This window comes from Clinocottus analis, unplaced genomic scaffold, assembly GCF_023055335.1.
Source record: "Clinocottus analis isolate CAN_PGR_092001 unplaced genomic scaffold, fCliAna1.0.p SCAF_4, whole genome shotgun sequence".
NCBI lineage: Eukaryota > Metazoa > Chordata > Actinopteri > Perciformes > Cottidae > Clinocottus > Clinocottus analis.
This window is the reverse complement of record NW_027176153.1, coordinates 21351128-21364559: the sequence shown is the minus strand read 5'-3', so window position 1 is coordinate 21364559 and position 13432 is coordinate 21351128. Positions and strand designations below refer to the sequence as shown.

At 42.0% G+C, this 13432-nt stretch overlaps 1 protein-coding gene across 1 annotated transcript; it reads right to left on the bottom strand.

The window, feature by feature from the left end:
- Positions 1-1304: 1304 nt before the first annotated feature.
- uckl1a (uridine-cytidine kinase 1-like 1a) lies at positions 1305-13420 on the bottom strand. Its single transcript, XM_068597406.1, has 15 exons — positions 13329-13420; positions 10217-10404; positions 9904-10010; positions 8656-8826; positions 8279-8350; positions 7944-8133; positions 7800-7861; positions 7059-7075; positions 6293-6391; positions 6108-6201; positions 4740-4802; positions 4515-4637; positions 3931-4038; positions 3130-3286; positions 1305-2381 (listed from the first exon to the last, which is right to left on the bottom strand). The coding sequence occupies exons 1-15, from the start codon at positions 13370-13372 to the stop codon at positions 2302-2304; spliced, it is 1575 nt and encodes a 524-aa protein (XP_068453507.1). The 5' UTR covers positions 13373-13420; the 3' UTR covers positions 1305-2301.
- Between the last annotated feature and the right edge of the window lie 12 nt (positions 13421-13432).

Sequence of the window (13432 nt, the reverse complement as noted above, 5' to 3'; positions counted from 1 at the left end):
AATAGGTCACCCCTTAAAACAAAAAGCTTGCAGTCAACATCGCAACCGTCTGCTGAATTCTCATTGGCGGGCTTGTCTCCATGGTAACAGGTTAACCTTGAGGCAGTAGTCACGTGGGCGAGCGAGTCTTCTGCTGTCTTGGAGGATCCGGCGTGCGTCGCGTGACATCCGAGATCGCAGTGTCGTCCGGTCGGCGGAGGAGCAGCAGCCCAAAACACACACACACACACACACACACACACACACACACACAAACGTGCAGGAGCCGGAGACACGCCGTGTGTGTGTGTGTGTGTGTGTGTGTGTGTAGGTGTGAAGAGGATACGACGTTCACAGCTTGCGCTGTTAGGCGTTAATCTCACGGCGAGCAGCATGAATGACTGAATAAATGCATGAATGAGACGCGCCAGATTCATTGAAGGTACATGGACAAGTGAAAAAGAAAAAAAAAAAACACTAGGGGGGATACTGAGCATAAGGCCACACACACCGGCAGGGGAATCATTATTATTATCACCGACGGATCACGAGGTGTGTGTGTGCGTGTGTGGCGTGAACTGTGTGAACACAACGGGGGAGGAGGGACGGGGAGGGAACCGGGGAGGCTCGAGGTCTTTATTGCTCCTTTTGTAACCCTGAAAACACATTAATATCATCATCTAACACGTTTTGTAACTGAGCTTTAACACAATGTATCCGGCACCATGTTAATCGGTAAAATCATGAAAAAAAAAAATGTTTCTGTGACACCAAATATGAACATATTCTAGCGGGTAATGAAGTGATTCAGGTGAGCCTGAATGCATCCTTCTGCACTGTATAGACAATGTTTTTTCTTTTCTTTTCTCAAAGGGACACCCTATAAATCACACGGAGAGGAGCTAAATGTGAGCTACACTGACCCCTGCAGGCGGCAGGGCGCATCACAGGAGGGGAGGGGGAGGGGGTTTGAACCTTGAGAGTCAGAGGACCAGAGGATCATATTCAAGAGAAAAGCATGTGACCCTCCGTGACCTCGCTCTGATAATCTGATCCACAGCTGGTGGATCAGTCCAGACACATGATGAAAAAATAATGTCCCGTGGAAGTGGAACGTGGCAGTGAGAACTGAATGAAATCTTCAAGATGTTTTTTCTTCTACCTTGAATTTATAATTTTAGTACATACTTTTGCATTTTACTACTCTTCTCAAGATGCATATATATATATATATATATATATATATATATATATATATATATATATATATATATATATATATATGTATATATATATATGTATATGTATGTATTAGAGCAGTGTGAAGTGAGAATTACATTTACACCAGGACATATTCTTGAGCGGTTTCACCAGCTCTGAATAATTACAATCTCAGCCAAGTTATAATTAGCACCAGTTCGTGCCTCTCGTGTGTAAACGTTGGCGCTGCAGAGGTAAAGCCGGCCGCTCAACGACACCCAACACGGTTCTGAAGGTGCTTCAAGAGGCGTCAAAGACATCTGGATGAAAATAATATTTAATTTGTTACCCGATAAAAGATTTTTCTGAACTTGTTTCCCAAGTTGTGTTGCTTTTAGCCGACGCAAAAAAACAAACACGGCGCTTGTTTTTCTCTTCTAGAAAAAAATAACGTGACTATAAATTGATGTGATTTTCACCTTTCCGTCAATTAAAAAACAAAAGATTCATGAATGAATAAATGGAAATGGGTTATACCATACAAACTAGTACTTACACAGAGATTAGTTTCTAAATGACTGAACCATCTGACACAACTTTAGTGGGTTTTGGTCGCCACGTCTGAGATTTAACCTGCTGTTTAATTATGAGAGAAAGTCTCGATTTTCTATTGGATTTCTTATAAATAACAGTGTGCCGCTACTAATGTTAGCCTCAGTGTTTCCTCAGTTTATTGGACGATTTCCCCTTTGCAAGTTTTTATGGTGCAACCAAATTTAGTAAATGACTAATTTAAAACTATCTCATAGTTACAGGATTCACAAGCAGCTGGTGTAGTCCTGGATTAAGTCATTTAATACATTTCCTGTCATTGCTTTATAACTCAAAGGCAATGGTTTCACCTCATGTATGAACATTACGAACACTCACTTGTATCCAAGACCAAGACTCACATGTTGTATAAGAGTAAAAAAGTTCAACAGGTCAACAAAAAGTGAAATATAACAGTTGTTGTTGTTGTTGTTTTCGCTGGTTATACGCCTGAAGGAGAGGATGCACAATAACGGGAGTTTTCAAGTAGTGTTTGTATTTTCCTCTCACAGTGGCTCACAGACGTGAGTGTCAGTGCGACGGCTGCTCGCGGTCCTCATCGTTCCAGCTGTCGGACGTGTCCGTCCCAAAGTACCGGTCCCCAAAGTCCCCTGAAAACACACCACAGCGGGCTCAGAGCTGCTGGTCATCACACGGTTAGAGGCTGAAGAACATAACGAAAGAGCAGCGCGAAGACACACATTCAAGCTAAATGGCTGCAACTGTTGCAGGATGTTGAAATAAGAGCTCGGTGACGCTTTTCTAAAAGGATGAAATTGTGATTGATTCACTTCCACAATCCATTGGTGTAAAACATAACACATTGAATGTTCATCTACATGTTTGCAAGTGTCGTTCGTGTTGTAGTATTGTGTAACTCTTTATGTTGGCAGACATCAGACTGATGTATCTGATATGCATTTTGTGCCGTTTAGTCACAGCGCTGATCGAGAGCAGCGCTCGCCTCAAATCCGAAGTGACACGAGTATAAAATTAGAATCTGCAGGGACAAGAAATGAAATCTGTCAACTTGAAACACAAACGTTAAGTATTTTTTATCTGAAGCAAAAGGCCGCGGACATTTTTAGATTCGGCATGAAACTAAAACCATGCACACATCAGAAGGATTTGTGCGTGTATGCCTCTGTGTGTGTGTGTGTGTGCTGACAACATCTTATGGAATAGAAGTTATAGGTTTTTTTATACGTCACCTGCAATTCAAATTAAAGTTCTTCGGAGATTGAGAGTTGTCTAAAAATGGTCAATTAAGTTCAATTTTTGAGAATAGTGTTAAACGTAAGCCTTCTGATTTAACAGCACGGTTACAGGAAGAGCGAGAGCGTGCATGTGACGTCTTACCGATACCGGGAATTACATGTAACAAATCGTCCAGACTCTTGTCCACGGCGGTCGTGATGATCTTGACCTTCGGGAAGGCGTAGGCCACAGAGTGCACCCCGAGCTCCGCCATCAGCAGCGACACCAACATGATCTTCTCCTCCTGCACCTCGTGATCCTGCTCATTCACACACACGCACGCACACACACACACACACACACACAACATCAGAGGGATCTTTTGTAAGTGGAAAAGGAAGTAAATATCTGACATTTCTCTTCAACCCGTTGAAAACTGTGGAACCAGTGTTGTCTCTCGGCCTCTTTTCCCCTGTGTTTGAGTCGTCGTATGAACCCCAAATAGATTCCAATACTTGTGTTGATTGTATGTGTTTGTTCAGCAAAGTCTTGGGAAAAAAATGTATATCTTTAAAAAACAAAACACTTTAAAAAGATATTTTGAGCGTAACTATGAACAACCAGCATGATATGAGCCAGATTCCCCAAAAATGCCTCCTGGAGCGGTCAATAAGACACCTTTTTGGAAAGATTATGACCTAAAGAATCTGAATCTGTAACAAAAATCCCAATAAAACAAAACATTGGCCTGTTAGGAAGGAGTTTCAGTCAAAAAACTGTGTCGCTCGGTTAAAAAATTACGTATTTTATGCCAAAAGATTGGGCGTGGGAGGATAAGCAAATAATGCTAAGCTAATCTGACCAGGACAAGAATACATTTTCCAATCAATAACCACACCGATGAGTGAACGAAACACGTGAACGATCAAGAGACCGGGTCCTCTGACGGTAGCATCCACCCACCAGTAGGACTCGTACCGCCATCATGGCGGCGGCGCCGGTGGAGACGGTGCTGTCCATTAGGATGACATGATCCTCGCTGATGTCTTTGGGCAGACGCAGGTAATGCAGCTGGCGAGGCCAGAGAGGAGGAGGAGACAGGTTACCATGGTTACAAAAGCAGGACGGGTAGTTACCACGGAGACACACATCATGTTGAAGAATAAAAAGGGAAAAAAAACAATCAAAAAACTTTTACTATCTTTCTGTTTGATGCGTTTTTTGTTGTTGTTTTTTTTAAGACACCATCTTAGCACATAAAAAAATCTTGATTTGAAGATTTGATGTGAAGGTGTTAATTACTTTTAACTGTTATATTCAGACTTCTCATTGTCTCTGTTTAATCTTACACGATTAGGCCGAAGACGTGGACGTAGTGGGTCATGATGTGTATTTAAGAGCTGGTCCACTGAGAGATCGTCGAGCAGACTCGGATATGCAATTAGTACAGTAACACGTTGTATCTCTGTCTCTGCTCCTTCTTCGAAAGAATAAATGTTCTTGTTTTAATGGTTTTACTCCGAGGCGTCGAGTGAATTGTTTTCTACCTCCGGCTCGCCTGAGTCCAGGTTGGTCTGGATGAGGATCTTGCCGATGCGGACGTCCTTGCACACGGCCCTCAGGGCGGGCTCCATGGTCTCTCCCGCCCGCAGGACGGACACGCCGGTGATCTGCGGAGACGAGGCAGCGTCTAGTCGAGCGTCCCCCTCCCTCCCCGCGGACACGCTCGACTAGACGCTAACAAGACGGCGTCCGACCGCAGCATCACTCACCCCTTTCCCCTTGTAGCTGCGGCCTTCGTACTCGTAACCCTGTGGAGTCTGGACTGCACACGACTGAGAGGAGGCAGAGGAGAAGTATCATCTTATTACACAAACACACGACTCCCATATATGGAGATCTATTGGCGAGATTAAATATGTATCCATGCATGTTTTTGTATGCATATATAGACTCTTTTATAGCAATGGAGTACATAAGTGTGAGCATGCAGAGTGCAAAAGCTTGTAAAGCTTTGCAAGGTCAATAAGATAAGGTAAGATAAAATAAGATAATCCTTTGTTAGTCCCTCAGTGGGGAAATTACAGGATTACAGCAGCATTGCTCACAAGTAAATAACAATAAAAATCAAGTAATACAAATAAACAGTAGAACGGGAGTACAGTTGACACGGTCACCAGTTAAACAGAAACACCTGTCGCTCTGAAACAGTCCTGAATTATGTATTTCATCTGTCGTCTACTCTGAAAAGGGTATAAATGTCTAATGAATATAACACATTTCTGTAGTATATGAACTGTATTACTGAAAACAAAGGGCTGTTTGTTTGCTTTAGCGTTAAACTGTTTCTCAGCAGTTGGACTTTATATTTCATATTTGGACATGAAAGCTGTTGAGTTTGTTAAAAAATGGTGAAGTTACTAATTATGTCCTTAAGATGCACTTTGGGGTTTTTAATTAAGTGTAAAAGGGAATATTTCTTCCCATTTCTTACGTATTGGCATACTGTGATATTCTGTACAGTTCTGGCTCAAACTGCTCCATCTTTTCATGGAAAAGTGTTCCTCGATTAGGAGCTAAAACTGTACAAATAAACTGTTGAAAACACTTTCCTGTTGCTGCATCCAAACTATTAAAAGTGTTCTGGCAGCGCTGGCTGCTGCCTAGCTTTGTCTTGAGAAGTATCCGTGTGACTATATGGAAAAAGAAGAACTGGAAGAACGAGTTCACTTTTGAGGCGTTGATTTGGAGTTTTCCAAAATCGCCATATTCAGCTTGATTACGGCGCGACAATAAATGTGACAACCCCATAATTAAAATAACTGTAGGAGTGTGATTATTATAATTATCTCAAGCGAGCGTCATTTCTCTGCAAAACTACATTGGCAGAAACTGAAATTGACGGCTGCCAGGGAGATTAAGTAAGTTAAATGGCAGCGATTCAGAGTGAAGCGAGGCAGTAAAAGTACAGCAAGGCTGGAAAACCAAAAACAATGAGCTAAAAGACACGAAGATGCAAAGACCTGAGGGGAACTGCCGAGTCATCACTACGAGCAACCTCTTACAAATACAAGTCATCCCTTGTTAACATAAACATATTGATTACTGCCCCTTTAATATTCGCCTTACAGTCCGCCCACCTGAGACGGTAGAAACGTCAGGGCATGTTCTATGAGCAGCCGCATCAATCTCTTTGAGTAGAAGATGAACTCATCTCGACTGGTTCCTTCGTTCCTGCGTGACAAAACAAGAATAGGCATTAAAAACTCACATTGCATGAGCTGTTTTACGAGGGACTCGAGAGTATTCACTGAGCGCCGTATACCTGATGATGGTGTGCAGGCCTTTGACCTGCGGCGTGCTCTCCAGCACGCTGAGCGTCTGGGGCAGCGGCTGAGTCTGCTGGGCGGAGGCCAGGAGCGCCCTGAGAGCGAGGAAAGGGGGTTCAGATCAAAAGGTTTCACTGCGTTATTCTGCTGCACTCAGGACGGCAGAGAGTCATTATTAACCCGTTGAAAACTGTGGAACCAATTTGGGCTCCAAACCTCCTTTTCCCCTGTGTTTGAGGTGTTCGTAGGAACCCCAAATTAAGACCAATACTTGTGTTTATTGTGTGTATTTGTTTAGCAAAGTCTTGGGGAAAAAAATGCAACAAAAAAAAATCACTTTTAAAAGATATTGTGATCGTAACGATGATCATCCAGCGCGATATGAGCTCCCAAAATGTCTCCTGGAGCGGTCAATAAGACACCTTTTTGGAAAGATTAGGACCTAAAGAATCTGAATATGCAACATGAATCACAATAAAACAAAGTCTTGGCCTGTTAGGAAGGAGTTTCAGTCAAAAAAACTGTGTCGTTCGGTTCAGAAATTACGAAAACATTATGTATTTTATGCCAAAAGAGCGTCTGGATGGGGCAGGCTTGGACTTGGGAATTGGAGCGGGAGGATTTTTCACGCACAGTTTCCAAAAGGTTAAGACGAAGTGAATAAAATCAGACGGATTTGTGAAGGTTCGGTCTGGACACAAGGACTCAACATCCTCAATAAAAAGCCAGAAGAGGAGAAAGTCAGGACGTGTGTGAGCGTACCTTACACTGAGCTCACGCTGCATTAAGGGAAACACGGGGTGAAAAACACAGAGTTAGGAGACGTGCACAGACCCAGACCCCCTTCATTTGTGCTGAAGATGTAAATATTTAAACACTTGAAACAAATGTGTAGTTTCATTTTTTAAAAGGTGGGAACTGTGGCTTTTTACAATGATTTTACAATGCCTTTTTTCTGCTGCTATATTCTAAAGGAATACAGATTATGAGCAATAAGTCATCCAGTGCAACAGTGTGGCTCCAGTTCAAAGTCGATACAGATAAATCAGATTTAATAAGCTCAGCTGCTAACAAATTCCTTATTGAATCTGTAATTCTTAATCTCTCTGAAATAGTTTTCCCTCTTTCTGACTGAACGGAAAAATCTCCTAAAAGTTGATATTTTTCAAAGGATAACATAGAATTAATAATATTCTTCCCAAAGGATTTCAGATTGACTAAAAAGCAATGATCAACCCCATGTGTGTGTCATAGTTTCTTTTTTTTTACAATAAAGATCTATTGCACAAATGAAGTTTGTTTAGTTTTTTTTCCATGTAAATTTGTTGACAACAAGAAGAATACTAAATAAAAACCAGGCTTTACAGATTGTGTAAAGGGAGAGGGACATCATTTGAGCTGGAAGTATTTCATTGTACAAACAAGTGAAGAGTCTCTTTCTGTCTGTGTGTTACAGCTTCCGGCCACACGGTGGCGCCAGCCTCTCATGTAACCGCCGCTCACCTCCTCCAGCTGGCTGTGAACATGCTGGACGATCAGATCGATGGCCACCATGTTGCCGCCACCTGAGAAGGAACGACAAAGAGGATGCTAGTCGGTCCTCCGCTGTCGACGGTTCTTTCTTCACGTTATTGGAGGAGGTCTCACCTCTCGGCACGACAATATCAGCCAGCCTCATGGTTGGCTCGATGTACTGCTCGAAGGCCGGCTTCACAAACTTATTGTATTGCTTGATGACCCCTTCGATGTCCCGGCCGCGCTCCGTGATGTCCCTGCGCAGCCGGCGGACCAGCCGGATGTCGGAATCAGTGTCCACAAAGATTTTCATGTCCAGGAGCTGCAGGTGGGAAGAGCAAACAATCATAATATTCCCTTCTGCTCAAAGCAGCTGCTCAAGCAACAATGCCTGGTGGTGATGGCTTTTATTTTTACTTCACTCAGGAATTTGTCTAAGAGAAAGAAAGAAGAAAACATTTGCTCACCTGAAGAAGCTCTTTGTCCGCGAAAGACATAATTCCTTCAAATATTATTACGCTGGCGCCGTACACATTTTTCTGCACAAAGGGAAGAGAAAACCAACAATCTTCAAAGCCGCTTCACGTACAGTTCAGTTTAGAAGAAGGCAGCAGGATGGCAGTTTGGGAAATAATTTCTTTCTTTTTTTTTTTAAATCGCAATGTTTTATTTAACTTAACAATATATTTTCAGCTTTGAAAAATCAATCCGGAAAAGCAGAGTACTTCATCAATGTGTTCTACTTTTGGGGAAATTACAGGAGACATGTTTAATCTTTCAACAGTTCAAGTCTTTGAGGAAGCGCATCACCGGGGACTTTCTCTGTGGAAACGAGACAACGCACCCAGTCCTTCTGTCGTCCGTGCGTGGTGAAGTCGTACACCGGGATCTTCACGCTCTTGCCCTGCTTCAGCTTCCGCAGGGTGGCGACCAGCAGCTGGAAGTCAAATGCCCCCGGATGGTCAAAGTTGTAATCGTTACTTGCCGCCAAAGTCTGCTCCTCTGAGGATAAAACCTGTAAAACACAGAAGATTACAGTTTTTTTCCCCCTCCGGTTTCCCAGGATGACTGCTGATAATGCATTTAAAGAGGAAAGAGCTCATCATTCTCATTCAACTTGTGGCAGAGATAAATGAGAATAACGAGACCTGGACTGGTATCGATCTTCTCATATGACTCTCTGCAAGAAAGCAAGTATGCACAATTTCCAAGATGTCTTAAAAAAAAGAATATTTATATGTATTTCCACCCAACATTGACAACTAGAAAGTTTCCCGCTTTCCCTCACAACCTTTGAGTTGTGAGAAGTTTCATCTCGATCATTAAATGTGCATGAACTTCCATTTCTCATGGCATCAAAGTGTGAAATGCTCGCGCATCATCAGCTGATGAGCAGTTTTATAATATCAGTGGGTTTTTAATTAAGGACGACGACGATGTTTTTTGTTCTTATGTCTTTTAGTGGTACTTTTGGTATTTAGCGTTAGTCTTGAAATATTTTGTGTTATGTTTTAACTAATTAGTTGTGTTTTATGTTCAAGTCAGTGCTGCGAGTGAAGGGTGAGAATCTTTTCCTTTGGGAACAAAGGAGTTGAAGTTCAACAAAGACTTTCTGTACTGTGATAGAGATCGATACGGCACAACAATAGTATAGCAAGATATTCCCTCTTCGAAGGTGTGCTGAATGAATAGTATTACATCATAATTAAAATTGATAATTAAGTACTTTCCTCAGTGAAAGTGTCCCATGCAGTTTGTCTCCATTTCCAGACATGGCTGTTAAACGACGTGAAAGTAATTAAAGACCTGCTTACAGTGTATTGTATTCCACATAGCCCCTTTTTTGTGTACTGAACAAGTTATTCATTGGTGCCCTTGATGTACAAAATATGTAAATGAGGCTGTGATGTAAAGTGCGACCACAACAGATTAATAACTTAAAACCGCGACACCCGAGCCGTACTTATTGCTTTGAAAGGGAATTTCAATTCATTAGGAAAACATTTCCTCCCACAATGAACCCACAGATAATTTAGTAAGAGCCAAACCAAATAAGACAACAGAAAGCGTAAAATGCACCAGTCTCTCTCACCTTGTAGAAAGAATCCATGGACAACAGCACAACCCACGGCACATCCAGAGCCTCGATGATCTTATTGGCCACGGTGGTCTTCCCTGAGGCGCTACCCCCACACAACCCTGCAGAGCCACACAGCATGTCAGTGGCCCATTATGTGTGTTTTTCAGAGTGTGTCTAATGTTGTCTGCAGTGGAGTGTTTATGGGTTTAAGAAGACAGACGGGGGACAGGTTCTGCTACGGCTCAAAGCCACAACTTTGAGCGCGAAGGTGTTGAAAGATGAAAGCGGCCGAGAGGACCGAGCGCATCGCCGGTGAGCATCGTACCGATGACGAAGGCCTCTTTCGACTGCGCTCCGTGCTCGTCATACCAGGGAGGCCGGCCGGCGGTGTAGATGGTGCGCGTGCTCGTGCGGAGCAGAGGAGGCTCGGTTGTACTCAGGGAGGTGGCGCTCTTCCTGCGAGGGGCCCCGGCGGGAGGCAGGAGCCGGTCCAACGAGTCCTCCCCGCTCCCACTGCAAGACAGCAAACAGCCAGGCAAGTTACAGCCTGAAGACACACACACACACACACACACACACACACACACACACACACACACACACACACACGAGTCTACAGAAAGGTCAGTCATTTAGTGTGACTGACTTAGACAAAACTCAAAGTCCCCTTAAGGGTTTTTTAACCATATCTTCGTCTTCGTCAGAGCTTCCTCAGCATACCTGCTGTACTGAGCAAACTCCATCTGCTGATGAAGGCCTTGAGATGTGGTTAAAAGTGACAGAAAAAGTTACTTTTCTAGACTTTATTGCAATTGAAAACAGATATTAGGTAACACGGGGCATGTTGAGCTTTGATTGAAATCTGAAATAGATACAAACAGGACAAAATAAAGCTGAATCTGTTGATTTATTAACCAAGTTACAGTAAAGTAAAAATGTATACAGAGCACTAGAAAACAAATGTTGTATAGCTAAATATGTAGAGCTTTTGAAATATGATATGTTGTAAATAATTGTTTTACAAAAACATATATACTTTTTGTAAAACATATATATATATATATATATATATATATATATTTATATATATATATATATATATATATATATATTTCTCTGCATTAGGTACTTTAACTTTTGAGACTTACATTTTCCTAATCATACGTAAAAAAAATCATACAAATCATTACAAGTTTTGTATGAAAATGTTTTGCATGAAAAAGGTATTTCTACATTATGGTATTACCTGCATTGTGTTAATACTACTTTATGAAACAAATACAAGTCAACCAAGCCATTAGGTCACAATCTGACGCCACCTTCAGGGACACCTGCGGTCCCACAGGCCGTAATTAAAAGTCTAAGCACTACCTCGGTTCACTTCTCATTGTTTGTGACGCACAACTACACACACGCACTTAAACTGAAGAGACACGATAGACGATCCTCTGTGGCTGAGCTCAAACAAAACACACCAAAATCCCTGCAAACTAACCGAGATCCGGCACTTCCTCCAACCTCTCAACAAACCCCTTTTTTAAAAACTTTATTTATAGCTCACGCATAAACGTGTGTGTGTGAGGAAAACTCGCATCCTGCCGGCGCTGAGAGAAGACAACAACACAGACAGTCAGCTCTTACCTGCAGTCAGACCTCAAGGACCAACAGCCAGAGATTCTGGCTCCGGTGCAGTCGAGCAGAGTCATATCTGCTTTAGACAACAACTTGCTGCCCTCCAGCTCGCCAACAGAGAATCACCAAAAAGTCAAAAAGGTGGTTTTTTGGGGGGGTTTGTGACTAGTCTGCTCTTACTGTGCCCATCCACAGCCTGCATCTATATAGAGACTAAACAATCATCTGACAAATCTCTCAGGGCTGCTGTCCATGTGTCCTCCTTTCTCTCTCTCTCTCTCTCTCTCTCTCTCTGTGTGTGCGTGTGTTTGTGTGTGTGTTCGTGTGTGTGTGTGTCCGACATTAAGAGGATCACTGTAACACTGGCAGTAATGGGCTGCTTGGCTGGTATTAATAGAGACATTGGTAAGCACAGGCAGGAGCCTTCCTCTTCGTTAACTCATCAGCTCCTCCGTCACAGCCACGCTGTTACTACAGCACTACTTTAGGCTTATAAACTATTCAGATGTCTTGTTTTGTAAGTTCAAAACTCAAAAATATTCAGTGTACAGTGATATAAAACAGAGAAAAGCAGAAATTCCCTTTACGTGTCCTAAAGGCAGCTTTAAAGACATGTGCTTAGTTTGTTTGAAAGAGTTAATTGTTGCTATTTCTTTTTTTTTTTGTAGTCAGGCAAAATAAGATGATTAATTTATGCGGCCTATTTTCCTCACGTGGTTGTACAATCTATATAATGTACTACGCCATCTGTTCTTTGAACTCTTTAATGCGCGAATAAGGCCAAAGCGCCAGGAAGAGCAACAGAGAAGGGTTCCTCTCCTCCAGGACAGAGATATCACATGCACACGAGGCAGGAATAACTGTAGCATTACATAACTAACATTACAGGATGGACAACCAGAATGAGAGAAATAAGTATTGAGGGCTTATACTTGTGTAAGTAGCAATACCTCATTACAACAATACTGCATTACAAGTCCTTCATTTTTCTAGTCATATTTTTAATTTAGGGCTTTTGTTTACAATGTATTTTATGGTGTAGTATTGCAACTTTTTCTTTAGTAAATGGAAGTACACAAAGATTTGCTTAAAGCAAGTCAATCTGAATAGACTTCTTCCACTGCATAATACTCCACTATATAAGTACTTTAATACACTTTTGAGGTACTTGTACTCATCAGCTGTTAGCTTCTGTGTTACTAAAGGAACAGTGTGTGGCATTTAGAAGTACTCATCTCCTATAATATGAAATAATACAACATATTATACTAGCAGAAACACACACAAAGAAATTAAATAACAAAGGCTTAAAGGGAAAATGATTTTACATAAAGTGTAGATGCTTTGAATTCATGTAAAAAATAATAATATATATTGACACGGATTATATATTCTATCTAAAGAGTAAATATACTGAAAGGTTAATTTCAGTATATTTTAGGGGTATTCTGGTATTTCCTTGTTAGTGAGCCTGTGACCAACGTCTGACGTCACCATGTAGCTCACCGGCTCCTGAAGAGCTTCATGTTTCCCACACATCTGATGAGTCTACACCCTCCAACATGTCCCCATAAAGTACAACTAATAAATACTAACAGAAATGGGCTTCAATGTAATAATATCAATTTTACATACGAGACATATTGGATGCTTTTGCTGTGTGGAGGAGGGGAGTCAGTGTGGTTAGCGTTACATGAGCGGTTCACGACGCTGCCGCCGACTTAATAAAAAATAAAAATAAAACACGAGAAATTTCCGGACAGATATTTCAAACATATTCAGAACACACGGACAGCATCGTGTACCTGTCCGAGCGGGACGACATTATTCTCCTGCACTCCGTTTCCATGAGGATCCTGCGACCTCGGAGCCGGCGGCGGCATCGGCTGGATGTCTTCTTATCCTGGCT

Bases quoted from the DNA above. Each gene is read 5' to 3' on its own strand.
- uckl1a (XM_068597406.1), bottom strand. From the start codon at position 13,372: ATGGAAACGGAGTGCAGGAGAATAATGTCGTCCCGCTCGGACAG. The intron at 8,827-9,903 runs GTGAGAGAGACT...TGTGTTTTACAG, and splicing joins CCATGGATTCTTTCTACAAG to GTTTTATCCTCAGAGGAGCA. The intron at 8,134-8,278 runs GTGAGCAAATGT...TCCCACCTGCAG, and splicing joins CGGACAAAGAGCTTCTTCAG to CTCCTGGACATGAAAATCTT.